General features: G+C 31.5%; 1 protein-coding gene across 3 annotated transcripts; it reads right to left on the reverse strand.

Moving 5' to 3' along the window:
* Positions 1–3,124: 3,124 nt before the first annotated feature.
* LOC110626596 (protein MICRORCHIDIA 6) lies at positions 3,125–21,101 on the reverse strand. Of its 3 annotated transcripts, XM_043961709.1 has the most exons (21): positions 20,889–21,100; positions 20,672–20,724; positions 19,583–19,917; positions 18,478–18,552; positions 17,789–17,823; positions 12,469–12,547; positions 12,269–12,358; positions 12,115–12,190; positions 11,221–11,299; positions 10,636–10,770; positions 8,756–8,854; positions 8,543–8,644; positions 8,282–8,428; positions 7,668–7,760; positions 6,878–6,929; positions 6,665–6,776; positions 6,140–6,303; positions 5,916–6,028; positions 5,289–5,365; positions 3,932–3,974; positions 3,284–3,825 (listed from the first exon to the last, which is right to left on the reverse strand). In XM_043961709.1, exons 3-21 carry the CDS (start codon positions 19,890–19,892, stop codon positions 3,715–3,717), a joined length of 1,992 nt encoding a protein of 663 aa, XP_043817644.1. In that variant the 5' UTR covers positions 19,893–19,917; positions 20,672–20,724; positions 20,889–21,100; the 3' UTR covers positions 3,284–3,714. The 3 variants fall into 3 exon arrangements, with proteins under 3 accessions (XP_043817645.1, XP_043817644.1, XP_043817643.1); XM_043961708.1 differs by lacking the exon at positions 20,672–20,724; XM_043961710.1 differs by lacking the exons at positions 5,916–6,028; positions 20,672–20,724 and having other exon boundaries at positions 3,125–3,825; positions 20,889–21,101.
* Positions 21,102–22,590: the final 1,489 nt, after the last annotated feature.

The raw sequence follows: 22,590 nt of genomic DNA on the forward strand, positions 1-22,590 counted from the left end.
ACTATCCTGTGGTCCGAGCTCTTTTGTGAGGTCAGATTTGAATTTTTTATTTGTGGTCCAGTGTTTTGATCCTTCATGTGAGGTCGGAGCTGGATTTTTATGTGTTGTTTTTGTGCTATTTGAGCTCTTTTTGTGAGGTCGGAGTCAGGCCTTTACCTATTCTCCTGGAAGCTTATGGTCTTTGTTGATGCTATTTTTCTGTGTTGGCGTTCGCTCCCCACTCGGTTTTGTGGTGCTGGCGGTCACGTTCTGAGGCCGGTCACCTACCTCATTGAGGGCTTCATTTTCCTAGCTGATTTTGTAGTGCCAGCAATCATGTTCCGAGAATAGTCACCTACCTCACTAGAGTTTTCTTCTCCTCAGCTGATTTTGTGGTACCGACGGTCATTTTTCAAAATTGAACATTTACCTCACTGTGGGGTTCATCTTCCCAGCCGGTTTTGTGGTGTCGGCGGTCATATTTCGAGATTGATTACCTACCTCACTGGGGTCTTCTTTATTTCTTTTTAAGATTTTTTTGCAAAATAAAAGCATGCACAGGGTATATTACAAGTGAATGCAAATATTAATTTTGACCAACCTTTTTTTTTATGCGATTTAAAGATTTCACTAAATAATAATTCACATACGTGATTTATTTTACAGTTTTTTCTTAATAATATGCATAAAAATTCATGCCTTTAAACTATTTTAATACACAAGACCTTCGTCTATGATCTTAATTTTATAACTAATCATATAATAATGAAAATACTTTGAGCTAAAGAAGTGACCGTGCAACATAGTTGTGACGCCTTTCTTCCATAATTTGTGAATCACCCCTGGGTTGTTCTTTCTCTTTATGTCGGCATCTTCCTCTATCCGATTTTTATCGTGTGGCTTTTTGATGTAGGTGGTGAGTCTTGGGTCTTTCACCTTCTCGTGGCATCATAGAGCTAGAGAATGAGAACTGCGGTCCTTCCCGAGCAGAGCTCACATTGTTTGGGGTGTTTCCAGTGTAATTTTCGCTGTGATTGGCCATGTGGATCTCAATGGGTGTAATGAGGATGAGAACTCCGATGATGAGAAGATCTCTTTTGTCTCACAGAGATGATCTGAAATCCAGAAGAGGGTAGGGTTTTGATCTGTGTGTATGAGCCCCCTTTTTTGGTTTCTCCTCTTTCTTCCCTATATCCCTCCCCTTTTGTCTTCTGGTAACATGTCATTATCATGTAGGGCCATACGTGCGGACGTCCCATTTTTTCCATTATCAGACGACTATTTAATTTCCTCCTGCGTCTATATGGGTCTGGTTCTGGATGCATAGGGGTCTGTAGCCCTACTGATCCATCAAATCGAGTAAGCTGGACTTTGATGTTAGGGGTGAGCATTCGGTCGGTTCAGTTTAAAATCAAACCGAACCGAATAAATCGAAAACTGAAATTTTAGTATTTATAAAAATCAAACCGAATCGATTTTGATCAGAAACCAAATCGAATCGAACCAGTCTAATTCGGTTTCATTCGGTTTGGTTTGAACGGTTTGATTTTTAATATTTTTTTTATTTTTTACACTTTATTTTTATTTTTAGTATTTTAAAATTTAATTAGAATATTTTAACCTTAATATGATCTAATTTCTCTATATTATTGAAAATAATATATTATTATCACTAATCGATTCGATTCAGTTCGATTTTTTTATTTTCTTTTTATTAAAATCGAACCGAACCGAACCGAAATAATCGAAAATTTTGAAATTAAAAATCAAATCGAAATAAATAAAAAATCAAATTGAATTTTTAAATTAATTCGGTTTGATCAATTTTTTCAATTTTAATCGAATACTGCTCACTCTTATTTGACATCTCGGGCCCTAACTGCGTTAGGTCAGACCTGGAAGCTTGAGACTTGGACCGCGCCTAGAAAAATGGACTAGTGTGCTGAATTATTATGAGATTTTGGTCTGACCCTCTCTTATAGGTTTAATAAGAATAGAATCGGAGTGTCCGACACCCAACTGTGATCCATATTGGTAAAAAAATTTATTTTTTTTATTTCTTCCGTTATGACCCAACATAATATTATGCACAATATCTTGTTTAGATTCCTATTTTCATTGTTGTTTGTGCTTGTTTAGATTTCTATTTTCATTGTTGTTTGTGCTTTTGCTTCTTCGTAGTACTCGGTCATGGTGTGAAAGTAAGCAAGCGATCTAATCTCTTAGAGATTGCCAAAGCAAATTAGCAATAGAGAAATGATTTGGTAAAATATGAAAGTAGGCGATTATTTCATTTCTTTAAAAAAAAATTGGAGAAGTTAATTTATCTTTTAGAATTATTTGATCTATTTGGACTGAAAAACAAAACATTAAGGACCATTATCCCGTATCTGATGAAGTAATCTTCTTATGAATTTCAAAATTATAATTGTTAACTAGAATATTAAATCTAATTAAAATACAAATACTAACATTCTTTTTTTGAAATAAAAAATTTCATAAAAATTCAATTTAATTAATTTTTTTATTTAAAATAAAATAATTCAATTTTTTAAAAATCTTTTATAATTTTATAAAAATTCATTTTGAGTTTTTTCTTTAAAAAAAAATCATACCAAATGAGAGGTAAATAAACTCAAAACTAAAAAATGAAAGCAATCCTAATTTAAGAAAATATTAAAGCTAATTTGAAAAATTTTTACTGATTTGTACGTCCAACCAATAAAAAATTAAAATAAAAAATTCCCATCGATCCATTTTCGAGATATTTAACGACTACTTAGAGGCTTTCCATTTACAGTAAGAACGACGACCCACGGGCTTTAACGAGAAAAGGTCATATGTTAGTGAGAGAAGATGACGCCTTTAGTTAATTGTAGTGTTAAACTGCAAATTTATTTTACAAGTTGTTGATCCAATCAATGGCCAAATGCAAACACAAAATACTTGTCCCATATTTTCTGTATAATTATATACAATCCATGCCCCTACATCGCTCCAAATTTAATGCTTAATCCAATGGTATATGCATTTTTAGACACTCGTCTCCTCTTCCTACTTTATAATTTATTAAAATAAAAAAAAGGGTCGTACTCGTACTCTATCCAACTAAATCAACAAAGCAGTAATAGGATCCACTGTGATCTTAAAGAAACAATTGAAACTTAATCATTGAAATAGACATTGGTAGAAAGAACCACAAATTCCTAAAGTTGGTCTTCCATAAGTAAAGCAAAAATTACACAGCTAGCTACACAAGTCACAGGCAAAGCTCAACGGAAGAACTAGTTAATACAAACATTACTGAGCATATAAATAACTTTTATAGCTATAATGTGTATTACTCTGTCGTACAAAGTAAGAATGAGCGAGAAATTGAAGTCAAAGAACAAATACCTGATGTGCAGGAAGAAGGGATCGACTACTTGTGAGGGTGAGAGGATTCTATTTGAATGTACATTGGTGGGAACAATTCCCAAAACAACACTAAATCAGTTCTACTTCCTGACCTACGAGTTGCAGACATTAGAGGTTAGTCACTACTTATGAATCAAAATCTAACCTAAATCACTGACTACACTTTGATTTTCTTCTCTTTCACAAAAGGTCATAGTAGGACTAAAACTTAGATCGATCATCCCAAAGCCCATTGATGGTTGAAGACCCACTACTTCAGGATAAATACAACAGACTGTTCTACCAATAAAAGAATTGAAGCAAAGTTACAGATCAAATCTACATATGTACATCATTTTCCTCCTTTATCAAATCCAGTGATGTTACTTCAGTCATAAGTTGGCCATAATCACGTTTAACTTCTTCCAGCTCCTTCTTCAGCTGCGTCACCTGCAAAGAATAATGATGATTCTCAGGTTTGACACAACTGTGATGTTTGCAACACAAAAGAAATAAAAAATAAAAAATAAAAAATAATGATGCTGATGCCATATACCTTAGTATTAAGTTCTTCATTCCTCTTCTCATATTCCAGGCATCTGAAGATTAAGTTCAAAGAAAATGTAAATAGACCTTTTTTTAAAAGAATAATACATGTAATGCGCCCAAGTCCTACAAACTGTAGCATGAAATGTATATTCATTTTATATTAGCTACTGCTAGCAGAAGTAGCCTAAAATTGATCTTCAGTTAACTCCTCAGAACAAGACTAGTGCTTCATTTGTTTCACAGAAACATTTGTTTGCATCTTCCAACGATTGGCACACTATAAAAAAAAAGATCAACATAAAACCTTTTTCTTTTCACATAGAAAAATATATTTTTCAAGGAAAATGACTATTTCAAAAGATTTATCAAAAAGAAAGAAACTACTAGGAAATCCTATAAACATACACCCCTTCATCTACCAACACCCTTAATAATCCTAGGCCATGACTGGCCCCTGGCAACCAATGATAATTTTTGTTGTAACTATAACTTAGCATTTTATATGTTTTCTTTTCTAATAGTTGATACTTGATAATAAATGCTCCCTCCGTCCCATAATTTTATTCATCTTTCCTTTGTCCCAATATTATTATCCACTTTCTTTTTTTTAGATTATAATAACATATAAATTAACTATTATAATCCTATTTAATTGTCTTATTTTCAAGAAACCTCTCAAAATCTTTCTTAATATTTAATAAATTTTAATTTATTTAAGATGGGTATAATTGAAAAGTTAATTAAAAAAAATTATAATTTTTAATATGTGTGGAAAAGCAAAATGGACAAAAATTATGGAGTGGCAGGAGTTGAAAAGTTTTATAAGTTCAAACTTCTCCGTAAACATATTGAAAAAAAAAAAAAAGATTTTTCAAAGAAATCCAAATGGCAGAAAATGTTTTCCTACAGATTTTCAATATTGCAACCAAATACCAAAAAAATAAGCCATTTTCCCATGATATTGCGAAGGCTGACATCGATTACTAAACATGAACCCAAGGCATGGAAGCCCACTGCAAAAAATAAGCCAATTTTAATGTTGCAACCAAATATACAAAAAATTAAGTCTTTTTTTTTTTCAGAATATGTTCCACATGAAAGTTATTTTCTATGAAGCAAATGGCGCCTAAAACATCAATTTAGTCAGCCCAAATCATGAACCAATTATTCTAGCATGGATAAACACATCCATGTGCCATGGCTGACAAGTACTACCAAAACATGAAACTATGCCATGGAAGCCTACCGCATTTTACCATCAGGAGAATTCCCCTAAAATTACCAGAGTAACATCCAAGCAGTGTGTGACATAGGAAAAAGAAGGTGAGAGAATCAGATAAAACACCCAGTTCTAGTATACTTACTGTGCTTGGAGTTTCTTGTTCTCCTGAATTAAGTTTGCAGCTTCCTGATATCTTGACTGATTTGCAGTAGTGGCAGGCTACCACAAAAAGGAAAAGCAAGCACATATATATTAGCAAACAGCCATAGATTTCATGGCAGAGAACAATATGACAAAATGCAAAAAGTGAATTTAAACAAATTAAATATTGAAATTGCAAGACTCATTTGTGCAAGAAATAGAATGCAAAAGTGGGTTATACAAAGAAGGTATAGTTAGCAAACAACAATGAAAGCTTGAAGTAGAACAATTATCCAATTCCAAATATTCGGAAGAGTTTTGTCTTCTCATGTGTGTTCACAAACATACATGAACGTGTCTTGGCATGCATAAAACACTGTACTAGTATATTGGATTCTAAATTGCTAAGCTAAATTGAATCCTATTTCTCTGCCTTCTACTTAATCAATGAAAAAAAAATAAAAAATAAATAAAAATAAAAAATGTTACGAAAAAACAATAAATTTTGCATGTCAGAGCAAAAGAATAATGTGTCTGGAATACACTTCAGCATCAGTCAAAGCAAAAAGAATAGTGTCTGAAATAAATGTCAGCATCAATCACATTTAGATCCATATTTCTTACAGACCTGTGCTTCCGAACTCATTCCCGAAACAATTGGATTGGCCCCCGATTGTCCACGCCTTTTCACACTTTCAAGTTCCATTACATCATTAGAGGGTTTCCTTTTTGTAGGTAACCCTATCCCAACATGAGTATTATTTCAAAATAGATCAGTAAAAGTATGTGAACAAGTAAACATAAAAGTTAACCTCTTTTTAGAGGTACAACTTTCAAATGAAATGCTCTTACCTGTGGCAGACCATGCTCTTGCACTACCAACAGCAGGGGAGCTTTGACTAAACTTGACAGGCTTTGTTTTACCATTTGCCATAATAAGAGATGAATCCTGTTTAGGCCCTGGGGCCGGATACTTTTTTCTGACGTGGTACCCAATTAGTCCACAATGATAATCCCTGCCAAAAATTCAGGAAAAAAAAGTTGCATCACGTCATTATAGTACATTGTGCTAAGATACCATAAACGACATGATTGACATTAGAAACCTTTTCCGCCGCCATAGAAACTTTATCATTCTGAGCATGTGGTGTACTTGCAGAGTAATAGGTAAAACTATGAAGAGTTATCACAAAAATTTTAAAGTATGACATTATGCAATATACAACGTGGTGCACAATGACAGGTCTCAAACAAAATGAAGATGTTTGCTGTTTTTGGAAACTCCTAAATGGTTTGAGAAACAAGTCAACAGACCATGCAAAGAACTGAGGAAAAATTCAAAATTAATGAAAGAAAAATTTTTGCGTAAAATTTTACCAGTACTCCCATGTCATCTCCTTCAACCGACCTTCAAGCTTTTGAAAAAGAGAAGTTCTCTCAAAGTCTTGTTTGTTGTGTGTTGGTTCAATAAAATTTGCTTCCAGAACACCTAAGAAGTAACAATTAATAATTATTATGCATTCATTGACATTCTCCACAAATTCACTTCAAAACAAGAAAAATTAGAAGTGTGTTTTTGGTGCTTCTCACCAACCACCCCTCTACCCCTACTGTCTGCATAGCTCACAACTGGCCAGAAGGGCTGCAACATGAGAAAGAAGCAAGATTTAACAAGTTTTTCATAACTGCTTAGAAGAAAGTGAGTACAAGGGAAACCAAGTAACATCTATGTATGACATTCTTTACAAGTGCTCCAGGCAAAAGTTCACTATGTACATAAACAAGTGTGCCAACAGCCAACCTGTAATTACTCTGATTTTCACATACCATAATGAAAGCACCTAAACATAGCATAAAAACCAACGGTTGATTTTAGTCTTCCACAACAAATAATGACTGCTCCTCTCCAGGCAGTTGAATGGGAAAATTAGCTATCATTTGAACTCCTATGCCGTTTTATTTTGAAAACTACAAGAGATATCATTTAATAATTCCACAAATTATTTCACAGTAAACTTTTGAAACAACAATACTTATTCTGCTTCATATAACCAGCTAAAATGCTAAAATGATTTCATTTCTTGAATACTCAACTATCTCAATATGGATGTTTCTATTTTCTACAATGCACCAAAAGCTCAAAACAGCTGTTATGAAGGCTATGCTTCCAAACCTTTAGGTATAAATTGTCACATGTAGATATGGGCATCCTTCTGCCCCTCAAATATGACAGATTGAAACAATGTAATATTACTTTTATTCAAATACAGCAATATTTAGCCGCAAAGCACAGACATAAATACCAACATCATCTACATATAGTTTTTTGACTTGTATAAAATAGAAACATATGGCAAAACCTCTTACAAAAGACACCTACCAATATTAGACGATTCTTGTGGTAGACATTGAAACCATGAACACAGACATGTGGAGCTTCTTTTAGAAACCCAATCGTAGTTATGACTTGACCCTGCATTGTCAAACCAGAAAGCAATGTGAACAATAATCATTGGAACTGTGAACCATATCTCCTTCTATAGCATAATCATCTGACAAATGCAGTAAAATGCCATGGAAGGCAGCAACACAAGTAAAATTGTTAGTAGACCCATGAAGGTTTATATCCTCCACAAGTATACATGGAGATAACAAAGAGATTCCAGTATCCCACCACTGTTTCAAAGAGTAGCAGGAGGAACTTCCTGTCAAATGTTTCATCTGATATCAGACCTGATGAAAACAAGAAGAATCTCCTTTTTAAAAGGCGAAATTAGTCCATTTACACCTCTCATCAGTTTAACAAATTTTTTCTTTCTTTCTCTTTTATCACAAACAGTAACAATAATTTGCTGATTTACAGGACACGATTAATGCTAATGATTCATGTTTGACAATTGACATGCCTTGATTAAAAGTAAACATTCAATATCTTATTGGATGCAGTAAAGGAATTAACTTTGCAGGGAAGTTTTTGCAGCAAGCTCATACAACCTCTACACATCCACCGGATTGTGGTCTATACAAGATGAATTCTTGGAATTTAAGATCATTAGCAAGATTATGATTCTCAACAAGTCGTCCACGCAATATTATTTGGAAAGTTTCAGGTGTCCGCAAGTATAAGATGGACAAATACGCCTGCCAAGCACAAAAAGAACAGATTCAACTTGAATGATCATGCCTAAAAATAGGAGTTCATGTGTACATGCACACATGAATACAGGAATTATCAAGTCCCTATTATAAACATACTCGAAGAGAGTAGTGCAACCGGTTAGCAATGTGCTGTTCATTAACTGTCCTCCAAGCAGGGATTGTGTCAACTTTTTTTATATCCCCACCAATACGAATATCCTACAATCCAAGCACGATAGAAATTAACCAAGAATAATAGCATTAAATTAATCAACGAAATTAAAGAAAGAAAAAAAAAGGATACAAAGAAACAGAAAAAGGAGTTTCAACCTCAGGATCTGTATCAAAGTCTAGCTCCACAATCCCATCGTCGTTTAACCATAAATTATAGATGATAACTTTTGTGCCACGTGATCCTATGTCATCAAACTGCACCAAGATATATCACATTAGGATAAGCTTTCAAAAAGCGAGAAGGCATTGAGAGATCAACAAAGCAAGAAAATATCTATTGCATTGCATTTGAACAAGGAATTAAGTTGACCTATTCAGTTTCTATTTTCCCCATTCAATATTTAGTGGTGAGGGAACTTCCATTCATGCAAAAGAGCTTTCTTTGGGGAAAAGGCAGAGAAAAGTTGAAGTATCATATTTTGAAACTTGGTAGGGGTCCTTGGCTTCTTGCTCTTCCTATATAAATTGAGGTCCTGGATTAGAAGTCTTGAGCTTTAGGATATAGGAAAAGGCCATGGACAAAAAATAAAGGGAGCCTGCTGGTATATGTCTGAGGAAGAAATCTCATTTCGCCCTTGAGTTTGAGCCAATGTCCAATTTTGTCTAAAACTAAGTTTTTAGCCCAATTTAATCAAACCTTTTGATTTAGGATCAAGTTTGCTTTTTTTGCCCAAAAAAAATTAAAATAATAATCTTCAATCTTTAGTAATATCATTTTTATATTTTTAATATTAAAAATTATTTATTAATATAATTATAATAAATAAACAAAAATTAACAACTATTATTAAATAATTTTAAAAAATAAAAATATAAATTAATATTTTATTGTAAAAAATTGAAAATTATTGTTTTAATATTTTCAGCCAAACATGGCAAATCTGATTCTATATCAAAGGCTTTGAACAAATTTAGCCAAAAAAAACTTAATTTTGGATAAAATTGCACGTCACCCCAAAATTCAAGGGCAAAAATGAGATTTGCTCCATATCTAAAACATGCACACATTATTATGGAATTGCATTGTGGAAATCTACGAGGGAGTGGGAAAAATTATCTGCATTATATTTAAAGCAGATGAGCATTCCATGACTTATTGGGCATTATTCTTGGTTCGTTAAGTGATAAACCCCAACCACACTTTTAATATTCAGTTGCCAATACTTCATTAGTCAGCCTCCAATGGAAAAGAGTTGGTATAAACTCACATCAACGTTGGGTAGAGAACAAGTGGCTCAGAGTTTGGTTTTCATAAGGAGCCTCCAACTTGGGAGATAGAAGAGTTTGATGAAAACATATTATGACGTTTCGGTGTTTCTGAAAGTGGAGGATATGTTTCAATGGCAGGTAATAAAAAGCGGAAAATAATAAAACCTGTTATGAAATACTTAAGATAAGAGATTATGCACAAGTAATGGATTTTTTTAACACAAAAAGCCCATTTGGAAGATCCAAATGAAAAAAGGAAATAGAAACCTTTGACCCTGTTCTGCTTTACTAGGAAAAAGGAATAGAACTTTGAAGTTGATAAAATATGATCAAAAGGAGATCTTTTGTGAATAAATGTTTATTAAAAATAATCAAGGTGTAGTTACCACTTGCTCCATTTAACAAAGGGTAAGAACTATTCCACGTTGAGTTCATACTACTCATTCTCAAAATATCTTAGTAAAGCAACCCTTCAGTGCCAGCTGTTATCATTTAGATGAAACATACCATCAAATGCTTGATAACAAGACACTGCACACGTTCATGTTCTTAGTCCTAGCACAATCTAGCATAAACATAATATAAGTTGCACGGGAGCAAGAGCCACCATGGGAAATTGGTAGGCATCAGAGAATTTTTAAGTTCTTAATATTTAATAAACTAAATTAAATCATGAGAATATGTATATGTTATTAAAATGAATATCCCAAGGAGCAGAAACTTGTAAGCCACAAATGATTGGAAAAAAAAGGAGGATAGAACCTTACTTGCTTTAGAAGCTCAGCTTCTGTTGAATAGGGAGACCATTGCAATAGCATAGAGAGATTAGACATAAAGTGCTCTTTGCCACGGCGTTGAGAAAATTCTAATTTCCCTTTTGCAGAGTTAAACTCATAATCCACCTGCAAATAGAACAAGCAGTTACAGCCAGCTAGCATAGCACAAAATCAAAAATAAGGAAAGCAGCACCCTATTCACAAACAAAATGACGAAATTATATAGGACCAGAATATTGAGACTTAAAATGCCATTATCACTCATCAAACTTTAACCCAGGAATCCAAAATGTTTTAGATAGAAAATTGTCCCTGTACACTTTTCCTTCTTTAGGATCTTCATGCCACTTCAGATGTAGGTAATATACTGTGCATATTGCATTATTAATGAAATAAGTTACTTGTCACTTAAACAAGCAGGAAGCTCAAATCCAAAAAATTGTTGCATGTGCAAAACACACTTTATTTACATGCCATGTGTGTTGCCTCTATTATTTTCCAAGAAAATCCTCAAATATAGACATTAAGAATCAGAGAGAACATTAACCATCAGCTCAGGTAGTCAATGAAACTGACCATAGGCACTACTATCCTGTCATGGCCTGTTCGTGACAAAAATGTATAAGAGAGAAGGCCAATGCTTTGTGTCAATGCCCTGCCAATCAAATAAACTAATAATGTGAGGAGATTAACTGCGGAACTACATATTATACAAACAATTTTAATATATGCACGGAATTGTACTTTTATTATTATTGGCATATTATTATCATTTTTCTACTATAAATCAAACAGAAATTTCAAAGAGGAAAGAAGCAATAGCAGTGAATAGAAAAAAAAATTAATGGCAGAGTTTAACAATATAAATGTTTTTAAAAAAATAAATTTAGTTATTTTTCATACACATAGCATTCCAAAAAAGATTAGCTAGCCATGGCAAGTACTAATCAGTGAGCAGCCAGGCACAATGAAGAAAGCATTCAACAAACTCCTTTTCCTTCTTTTACTCTTTCGAAAAGCCACATAGAACCTTGGACCCTTGAATTCTTGAACTTCTCAGTGACATTAATGAAGATTTAGTTCTTGAGAGTTATAGGAAAAGATTTGGGTTCAATCCAGAATTTTTATCTTGTCTTCCTCAATCTAATTCTTCCCATGCCCTCACAACCTCTCACCAAGAAAGAAAAGGAAAATTTGAAAAATGATTTGTAGAGGTTAGCAACAAAAAATCTTCTATTTAGACTAGAAATGAAAGTTGAAAACTTGAATGAACAAAAAAAAAATAATGGTAACAAGGCAGACCCAAAATTTCCCTAAAATTTCAGATAGTGAAAACCTTCAATACAACAATTTGATCAACTAGAAAAATTCACAGACAATACCAAATTGCATTAACTATTAGATGTCTTAAATAAAAACTTTGAAAATATAAATTCAGTGCATAAATCAGCATGAGATTATAGTACGAACCTCTCATGCAAGTGGCGACTGAAAACAATAACATCAGCCCCAAGTCTCATAGTGCTAGTTTTAAAGCCGTTACCATCTGAAAGTGAGTGTTTAGTCCATAAATATGAAAGAAGAAAACTATAAAATTTATAGAACACATGAACATGATCCATACATTGTCCAATAGCAGATTTGTTTTTTTTATCTGAGAACCCAAAACTCATGCATCGCCGCATTGCTTCTGGATCCATTCCACCACCATTGTCTATTGAATGTACCAAGTTTTGGGCAAGCGTTAGCTCGTATTCTTTTATGTAGATAAATTATATATCAACAAAGACCATAGAGTTGCCCTAATAGATGTATTCAGCATACCTTGAATCAACAGTGCTGGACTCCCATCTCTTGGATTTAGAGTTTTATCTACAATGACAAAACTGGCTCCATTTTGGATCTATTCAATAAGAAAAAAAGGAAATGAAATGTAACACGCAAAACATGATGACATCACTGGATTATAAACTATTCAATAAAAAGGAAATGAAATGTAACATGCAAAGCATGATGACATCACTGGATGATAAACACAGATAAATGGTGAAAAAATCATAGTACAACTGAGCAACTAGTACATACTATAACTCACAAACATAAGACAAGCAAGGGGTTAAAAGTAAAAGGGATAATTATGAAAAACTATCTTGTGGTTTAACACATTTTCAAATAGGGTCTTGTACTTTAATTTGTAACAAAAGACTCATATGCTTTCATGCTGTTAGTAGAGTGAGACTTCTCCTTTAACATTGTTAACTATTAATGACAAATTACAATTTACTCCATGACATATAGTGAAAGTTACATTTTAATCTCTATATTTTTAAATTTAGTCCTTCAAATGTTATTTGATTAATAAAATATTCACTTAATTTAAACTTTATATTTTTAATTAAAATTAATCCCTATATTTTTATAAATTGGTCTCCAAATATTGTAATTATTAATAAATTCTTATATTTACAAATTAATCTCCCTATTTATTAAATTTTACTATCTTATATATGAAAAAAAAAATAAAAATCTGGAATTTACTTTTTGTCCTAATAAAATAAAAAATAAATAAATCTTTGAAAAGGGAAAAGTTAAATAGTACAGAATTCTTTGAGCTTGAATTTAGATGCATATTGTGCTAAGATTCATGATTTAATTTTTAGTTTATGAATTTATTGCCAAAATAAGATATTAAATTTAATGAACATGAAAGATTAGCTTGTTCAAAATATAAGTACTATGTAAGCAATTATATTATTTAGAGACCAATTTGTAAGAATATAAGGATGAGTTATAACTAAAAGAACTATTTTATTATAAAACAAAACTTTATAACTAAATTTAGAAATATATAAACTAAATCATATGTTTTACAAAACTTTAAGGATTAAAATGTAATTTATCCTAATTAAAAATTATTTTTTAATTAATTTTCAAATGCCACAACAGCATTTATTAGCTGTGTTAGAGAGAAAAGCCCTATTTTGCTAACGGAATGAAACCACATGATTTTTTTTCACAAATTAAATCACAAGACCTACTTGAAAAAGAAGTCAAACCACACAATAGTTTTTTGTAATTATCCCAAAAAAAACCCTCAAAAGAGATTAAACTCTAAATAGAATGACATCTTGTCCTTTTTATGATAAAAAAAAAACATTTTGTAAAGAAAGGAAAAGAAATTGAGTGCAGTTAGCAGAAAAGCTTCATCCTTCCCTCAAATAACATGCATAATAAACAATTAAAAGGAGAATAATTAATACGAAAACCCCTTACGAAAACCACCAAATGAATAAACCATTAGCTAACGTGGATTAAAAAAAAAAAAAGCTAAAAGAAAAAGAGAGAAAGAAAGCTATCTGGTTTTGCAGTAACAGCAAACACAAATACTTCTCAAAAAAAAAAAAAATCTTAATTGAGAATCTTTTACATCTAAGATATTCTATTTAACTTTTGGTTTACCCCAACTCTAGGGTTATCTAGGATATCATTTTGAATATGCAAGCTAGTTCATCATCCATAAGTGCTAACTGGAATTACTTTATAATAATTTTGAATATGCAAGCTAGTTCATCATCCATAAGTGCTAACTGGAATTACTTTATAATAATGTCTTGTACAAATACAAATATACAGTGAACCTTATTGAACCATGAACATGAGATGTAGGTCCTGACTTGCCCCCTCTTCAAAAACTAAGGGTGAACATTCGATCGGTTCGATTTGTTGAATAAACTAAAAGTTGAAATTCAGGTATTTGTAAAAATCAAACATAACCAAATTAGGAGAGAAACCAATTTGAATCGAACAGTTTTGATTGGGTTCATTTCGATCGGTTGAGCTTTTTAATAGCCTTTCTATTTTTTCACACCTTATTTTCATTGTTCTAAGATTTAATTAAAATATTTCAACCTAAGTTAGAGTCTGATCTCCTTATATTATCAAAACGATATAGTATTGTAACTAATAGGTTCGATTCCGTTTTGCCAAATTTTTCTTACCAAAACCAAACTGAATTAAAATAGCCAAACTTTTTGGAACTTAAAATTGAACCAAAAAGAATATGAAACCGAACAAAAATTTTGAATTAATTCAGTTTGATCAGTTACTTCGGCTTGAACCGAATACTACTCACCCCTATTAAAAACCATAGAACTCATGCCAAGGATATCATGAAGAGAAGAAATTAAAATTAAAATATAATAATCCCATACCACCAATAAAGCAGCAGGTGTAAGTCAATGTCAATACTAATTGTGACACTACATGTCTATTAACAAAATTGCTCAGGAGTTAACTCAAGCATCATTGAATCTTGCCTTCATCTACTATAAAAGCAATTTCTTAATAGGCAAATTACTACCGTATCCCTAAGGTTTAACCTAACTAATTAAAATATCCTTGTATTTTTTTTAAATTACATTAAAAAGTCCTTAGAATTTAATTCCGTTAATTAGGAAGGACATCTGTCCAATTATGAACTAATCTACAATTATCCACTCTAATTTAACTTGGTCAAAGTTGAGAGAAACATTTATAATATCCTAAATACATCTGTCCAATTATGAAATATTCTACAATTAGTCACTCTAATTTAACTTGGTCAAAGCTGAGAGAAACATTTATAATATCCTAAATATCCTAAAATAAAATAGAAATAAAATGAAGAGAAAACTCCCACTTGTCTTTAAGCTCCCTCCCACACAAAAACCATGTAAATGGAGGCACTTTTTACCTCAAAAACATTGGCTTGCAGACCTTGACACATCATTCACTTGCAGGGGAATAAGGGAGGAGGGAGATTGTTAGGGCCAACAATGAGGGAGCATTTCCTCAAACCAAGCCTCACAAAGGCCACTTTCTATCCACTGACATCCACTATGCTAAGTGGAAACCAAGATGGAGGATTCAATTCACCCTAGCAGAGACAATTCAATCCTCTTCATATATCTGGTAACCAAATTGCTAGCAATATTTTTACATGCAGCAATTGCAGCGGCTCTCTCTCTCTCAAATACCTATTGAGCTCTCTCCCTCAATTGGAAACACAAGAAGAATGTGGAGTTATCAAGAGGAAGATAAATTGATTGGGTGTTCTTTGCCATCTGATGCCATAGATATATTGCAACATCTGATAATCAAATTGGGCTCCTTACACTATTTTATCCAAGTCTTGATACAAATATTTTATCCATAACATACTAATAACTCTGCAAATCCAGGCATTAGGCAATAGCACCACCAGTTTGGTGCAGCATTGCATTTATCTCGTCTCCATTCTCTCCCCACGAAGACGAAATGCAATAGAATTCCTCGCCACTTATTGTCTATCACAGCATGCATTCATAAGTTTTAGTTGCGTGCTTCTCTTAATCATGAAGAAATCTTCATTATTGTTTATGTCCTTTGACCTTGAGATTGATTTGAGTTGATTGATCAGCGGGTTTCTTGTCCTCCTCTTGCTTGGTGACTCCTGACATGCATTTCTCAGGCAGCTCTTTGGTTTCTAGCTGATGAGAGATCAGTTTCTCTAATATGATTCAAAGAGTTATTTTGAACGAGGGTAATTAAGTCTTTTATATGGCAACTAACGGTGGAATAGTAGCTAAATAGACGAATGTCCTTACTAATTAATAAAATTAAATCATAAGGACTTCTTAATGTAATTTTGAAAGTACAAGGATATTTTAATTACTTTGGTTAAACATTAGGGATATGATGGTAATTTGCCCTAAAAGAAAAAGAAATTCACCTTTGTTGCCTTGCCTTTTTACTAATAAAAATTATGTTTCCAACCCTAATCTAGTTAGGCCTTGACTATATAAAATCTCTTTCTCCATAATAGATAAATTAAGCTACAAGTACAAAAATATCCATAGCTGCTAAGTACTTTTCATTATTTGAAGTCATCCTAGGTCAACCCACCTCCAATCCTAAAGTTTTGACAACGCCAACCTTCCATATTATAGCATTTATTGGTTTAAGATGGGCATCCCCATGCCACATATCTCAACTTATTTCAATGCATACCACTTCTAACTTCTAAGAGATGTACTTATTTCTTAACAAATCCATCCTTTTATCTATGCATATACCTTAGCAGGACTCATCACCTCTATGGTTGATTTTTACACATGTTTTGCTAACAACCCATCATTCACGGTCACATCATTTGATTGAATTATGGTCTTCTAGAACTTTCTCTTCAATGTAACTTGGGGATTTTATCTCATATAAAATATATTGCACCAACTCCTTTTACACATCCTACTTTAACTCTATAATTGGCAATCCTTCTTGCTTTCACCATCTCTTTATATGATGATATAGTCGAGGTATTGAATGGGTGCAAGGTGGGACAAAGTAAACCATTGACCTACAATCAACAAAACTAAACCAAAAAGAGGTTAACCAAACCAATCAATTTCGGATGATTTGGTACAAGGTTACTAATTACTAAAATCAACAGTCAACCAATTGAAATGTATAAACATATATATTATGATTTAATATATAAATATTCTCAAAAAAAAATTTAAACTTTTAATCACAGCCTATAAATTTCTGACAATTATGAAAATATATAACATAACAAAAAGGGACACATTAATAGTTACCCTACAATAATAATGATTACGATACTATAATAATACCGGTCATAAACAATAAATTTTTATAATAATTGTAATAGCTTCAAACGATATATTTTTTATTAAAAATTAATCAAATATTGTGAGTGAAATATAAAGTTTAATAAAATGAGATAAACTAAATTTAGCTAACTAGAAAGAAGTTTGGTTAAGACTGCTAAACAAAAAACTCATTGTTAAAGCAAACTGTGAACACCCTGCATAATGTCCACACCATAAAAACTACAACTTAATCTATTTCCTCTTTTGGTGATAAAGTTACTACACATATATTTTATTTAAATTCAACTTAAACTTCTTTAAGGTGCTTCTCCATAGCTAACTTTCTATTAACTCAAAGGGTTAAAAAATTAGGACTATCATCAACAAACATCTTGTACATTAGAACCATATCATCAGCTACCATCTTGTATCAAAAGCTATCTTTTCAAATATGCTTTTTCAATTCATATTTTTTCTTTCCAACATGCAAGGAAAAAGTTGATATCATAAAATACCTCGTCAATAGCATTATCAAGCAGTTCCGCTATGGCTGCAAAACATTGTGAGAAAGATATTGATGAGTACATCTTCAGCGAATTCAATTATTCATCAACAAAATACTAAAAAGAAGGGAATCAGGAACATAATTTTTTTATATAAAAAAAGTGAATTATTATCTGCCCCTTGTGGTAACGCCATAATTACTAGCAAGTCCATACTGTTAGAAAACCAAAGTAATTGTGGTCCCTTACATTTGATTTAATGAACCACTTTACTCTTTTATTCACTTAATGTTAATCAACCATTACAAAAATTCTTTTTCTTAAAAAAAAAAAGAGAAACCAAAGGTCATAAATACAGGTGAAATTATTAATAGTTTCTCTTTGAATAATTTAAAAAAGAAACTTAAATAATTGTTTAAAAAAAATTTTTTAACAAGAAAAATTTTGTTAATGGGAAGTATTTTTCAAATTTCAAATGCATTTTTAATGGCTCTTTTAGCAGTTGAGTAACCGAAATATGGATTTGAGAGACTAAATGGTTCACTGAATAAAACATCAAGGAACAATCAGTTAGATTTTCAAATAGCACGGACTCAGTAATAATTACGACCTAATTGCAGGCCGTAAAAAGTAATTCACCCTTTAAAAAAATAAAGTAAATAAAGAAATGGGAATAAAAAAAATAAATCAGCTGTACATACCACCAAATGCCCATTTGTGTGAAGTGGCATTGGAATGAAGAAACATGGGATGGACATGGAGATAATTTTTGCCATCTGCAAAACCCCCCAAAAGTAACACAATTTAATATATACAACACGTTAGAAAATAACTGATCAAGCATCAACAAGAGTTCACATGGATGCTCATATGAAATCTACAAGGTTTTCTCATATGACTCAAAAACAAAGTGAGGTGGAATTTAACCATAGAAAATGTATGACAAATTGCATAAACCTTCCAATAGTCCATTAGTTTGTTAATTCCCACTATTTTAATGATCTTGAATATTACAAAAACTACTGCTCATGAACTACAAGAAATTGGCTTGACTTGTGTTAAATCTAGTGAACAAAGTCCAATTTGAAAATTACATAACAACTAATTCAAGTTTAACCTAAGTCAAGGTCATCTTATTTAGGTTACTAAGCTAGCTTGTTCTTAGCTACTAAGAAGAAGCAAAGGCTCAATAATGTTACTTTTTATTTTAGTTTCATTGTATTTATCAATAATATTAATATGAATTAAAAAATGTATCAAAAATCATTTAATTGAAAAGATAATTGTTCAAAAACTGTATTGTTTATTTATTCCACATTATTTTTAGGATTCCCTAAAAGACACAAGTTTTATCAAGTATCAATTATATTGTTGAAAAGAAACAAGTTACAAGTCTATGAATTTGTTTAGGATAATAGTCTAAATCTTCAATATAAATACATGAATGATTTCATTGGCAATTTATCGATTGGATGAAAGTCATTTAATTATATCACCACTATATAAGAGAGTTTAGAAAACCATATATTCTTAAGGATGGTACCAATTACATTATCAACTCTTTCAATATTTCTCCTTGGGCATGTTTAATAAATGAACTAAATTTCAAGAAAAAGCCCTTAACTCTAATTTAGACTAACTTAATATGCAAACCACAGTGCATTCAATGTTTGAACCAAGCTTATTTCCAAGTTTTAAGCCAATCTATAAACAAGCCAAACAAATACATGCAAGACTTGGCTCACTACGGTTCACATGCAACCTTAATGATCTTTGATTGTACCATACAAATAAATTGATACGTACTTTGAAATGTGACCTTGGAACCAAGCCCATCATCATAGTTCCCAGCTTTCCAAAATTGACGACATAATGGAGCTGGACATATGGTTGATGCAGAAGAAATGCCAGTGTCATCTACTGGAGATTGTCCTTGTTCTAATACGCTTGAGGCACTCTGACCGTTACTCAATGCAGTTGAGCATCTATTTTCTTCAAATTCTTGTCTCCCAGATTGTGCAATGGAGTTTCTGAACTCAGCCAATTGCGCATTTTGATGATTTTCCCCTTGTAATCCACTCCCAACCAAATCTGACTCCAATTTAACGGTTTTCATATCCACCTTTCCAGGTCCATTATCACTGCATAAGTGAAAAAATCAATGAAGTGCATCTTGAATGAACACCAAAAAAGAGCATATGCCAAAGTAACAAACATGATTATCAGAAAAACAAAACATTAGTACCCATAGAACATGTAAATTGTACCAATTTTCACACTAAACTAATCACTAAATTTTATTGAATCACAAAATATCAAATTATTACAACTAGGTCACTAAACTTTAATTTAACTTTATCTTAATTACTTTGATCAAATAAATTCTGGTCAATCAATAAATGGAAATGCATGGCATTTTGTATTGTTGTTTTAGGTTGAACCGAATAACTTGGGATCCACAAGACCAACTACCAGCACTTTACTTTCTCCTACTAAGCTAAATATTATGAGAAAATCATTATGAATTGAGCTTATGGCCCCAAAATGATTTAAGACCAATTTAAGAAAGTCATTAAAAAAATAAAGTCCATGCTAGCTTTTTTGTTCAATAGTAACCGGAATTTATTCAATTAGACCTAATTGAAATGAAATTAAGGTTTAGTTACTTAATTGTAATTAAATTGCTCCTTTATGACCACAATGGAATTCAACAACTAGTTTAGTGATCAATGCCGCAATTTACCCTAACAAAAACACAATGAGAGTAAGCAAAATCAGTATTTAGCAAATTAAAAAGCCAACAGAATAATAGGGAAGTAATATCAACTAGTTTTTTTTTTCTTTATCAACACTTCTCAGTAGTAGGAAAGTAACCATCAAATAATGGCATCCTACCATGCAGGCCATGAAATCTTGAAGCCTTCAAATTTCAACCTTCCAAAGAGAACCTAGAAGAAATTTCAAGAATTTCAAGGAGAAAAATTATGGAAGTGCGTATATGATGATAATTAAAAATCAGTACACCCCAAATTAGGTTATACACCGGTTGATTCGATATGAAAGCAGATATTAAAAGCCTACGGTCTCTAGGGCAAATTAAAAGAGCAATCACCTTAATTTCATTCAATTAGGTCTAACTGAACAAATGGCTGTGCCTCCCCATCCAATCGTGAGTGGCTGTGGCTGTGGCTGTGGCTGTTGGCGACGCCGGTGGAATCGGTGGCTGTGGCCGTTGGCTGTCTCTAGCACTTCGATCGCGAGACAGCTGTCGCTGAGGGAAGGGGTTAGGGGTGAGTTTGCTGGAAGTATGTTAGGGCTGGTACTTGGAACCATTTAAATAAAATAGGCTTATTAGGAAAAAAAAAAAAAAAAAAAAAAAAAAAACAAAAACAAAAACTACGGCATATTAACTTAGAGTGAGGATTTACTTCTTTTTTTTATTTTCAACCTAATTAAACCTCATTTTTAATTCAAAGAATCCTAGTAATAATTTTTTTTTCTCTCATCTCTTTTTTACAGCCACCGGTAGACTTAGGTTATTATTCTGATTGGGAAAGATTATAGCTTCCATAAACTTTTTTTTAGAAATTTCCTTAAATTTTTATATATTATTTACATTTTACTTAATTTTCTTAATTAGATATGAATTTTTAAAATTACATAGCAATCAAGTTTTTTAGACAATTCCAAAACAGTGCCCAAAATTTCAAGGACTTGTAATTATAATCTTAATCTTTTGATTTTACGTGATTTTTAACCTAAAATTAAGTTTTAAAAGTTTAGTATAACTTTTATTTTTTGAGTTATTCACTTATATATATAGTGTCAACTTACATAATTAGTACTTATATTCTAACATGCCTTAATGTATAGGCTATAACAGGAGACGGATCTATGTATGGATTTGGGGATATGGCTTTCCTAAAATTTTCTAAATTATACAGTTAGATTTAAATAATTTTCCTTTAAAAATTATTATTAAGTCCTTTAATTTTTAAAAAATTTATTAATTCATCACTATTTAAAAATTATCTAACTAAAAAGTTTTTGTATTTTATAAAATTAAATTCTTTAATCTTTATGTCAAAAAATTTATTAATTGATTTTAAATTTATATTACTTAATCTATATAATTTTAATTATATATATTATTTAATTTCTATAATTTCAAATATTCAAACTATTCAGTCCATTTGGCCAAAACTAAAATATTGTAAAAATAGACTAAATAATTTAATTTCATAAAATATAGAAATATTTTAATAGAATGATTTTAATATAAAGATAACTAATAAATTTTTTTAAAACTTAAATATTTAATAATAATTCTCTCATAAATAAAACTCCTAATTCTCAATATTATTTTTATAGCAACTACCTTCATCCATATATTCCTCTCCATCTTTATTTTTTTGCAATTCAAAAAATTTATTTTTAATCTTTAAAATTTCAACTCTAAATATTTTACTTAATTTTTTTTTTCAATATGTATAAAATAAGGCTTATTATTTAATTTATTTTTATATACCATATTTATTATTAAAAAATAATATTTTTTTCAATTGCTCTAAATGAACTTAAATATCAATTTAAAAATTGTCATTCGTATACATCTAAATAGAAAATTTTCTAAAATGATCGAAATTAAAAGTATTACTTAAAATGAAATTGAACCCACTTATTCAAATTTTTGTATTCACAACCGGGTATAACTCAAAATCTATAGATCCTTTTTGTGTTTGTCATTTTCGATTCATATACATATATTTGTGTTTGTCATTTTCGATTCACTCACTCTATATGTGTAGAACATC

The sequence above is a fragment of the Manihot esculenta genome, chromosome 11, assembly GCF_001659605.2.
Source record: "Manihot esculenta cultivar AM560-2 chromosome 11, M.esculenta_v8, whole genome shotgun sequence".
In the NCBI taxonomy this organism is placed as follows: domain Eukaryota; kingdom Viridiplantae; phylum Streptophyta; class Magnoliopsida; order Malpighiales; family Euphorbiaceae; genus Manihot; species Manihot esculenta.

What these genes read in the sequence shown, in the direction of transcription:
- LOC110626596 (XM_043961708.1), bottom strand. An exon ending in ACACAAATGGGCATTTGGTG is followed by an intron (nt 17,824 to 18,477) that starts GTATGTACAGCT and finishes AATGTTTTGCAG; the next exon opens with CCATAGCGGAACTGCTTGAT. An exon ending in CAAATCTGCTATTGGACAAT is followed by an intron (nt 12,191 to 12,268) that starts GTATGGATCATG and finishes ACTCACTTTCAG; the next exon opens with ATGGTAACGGCTTTAAAACT.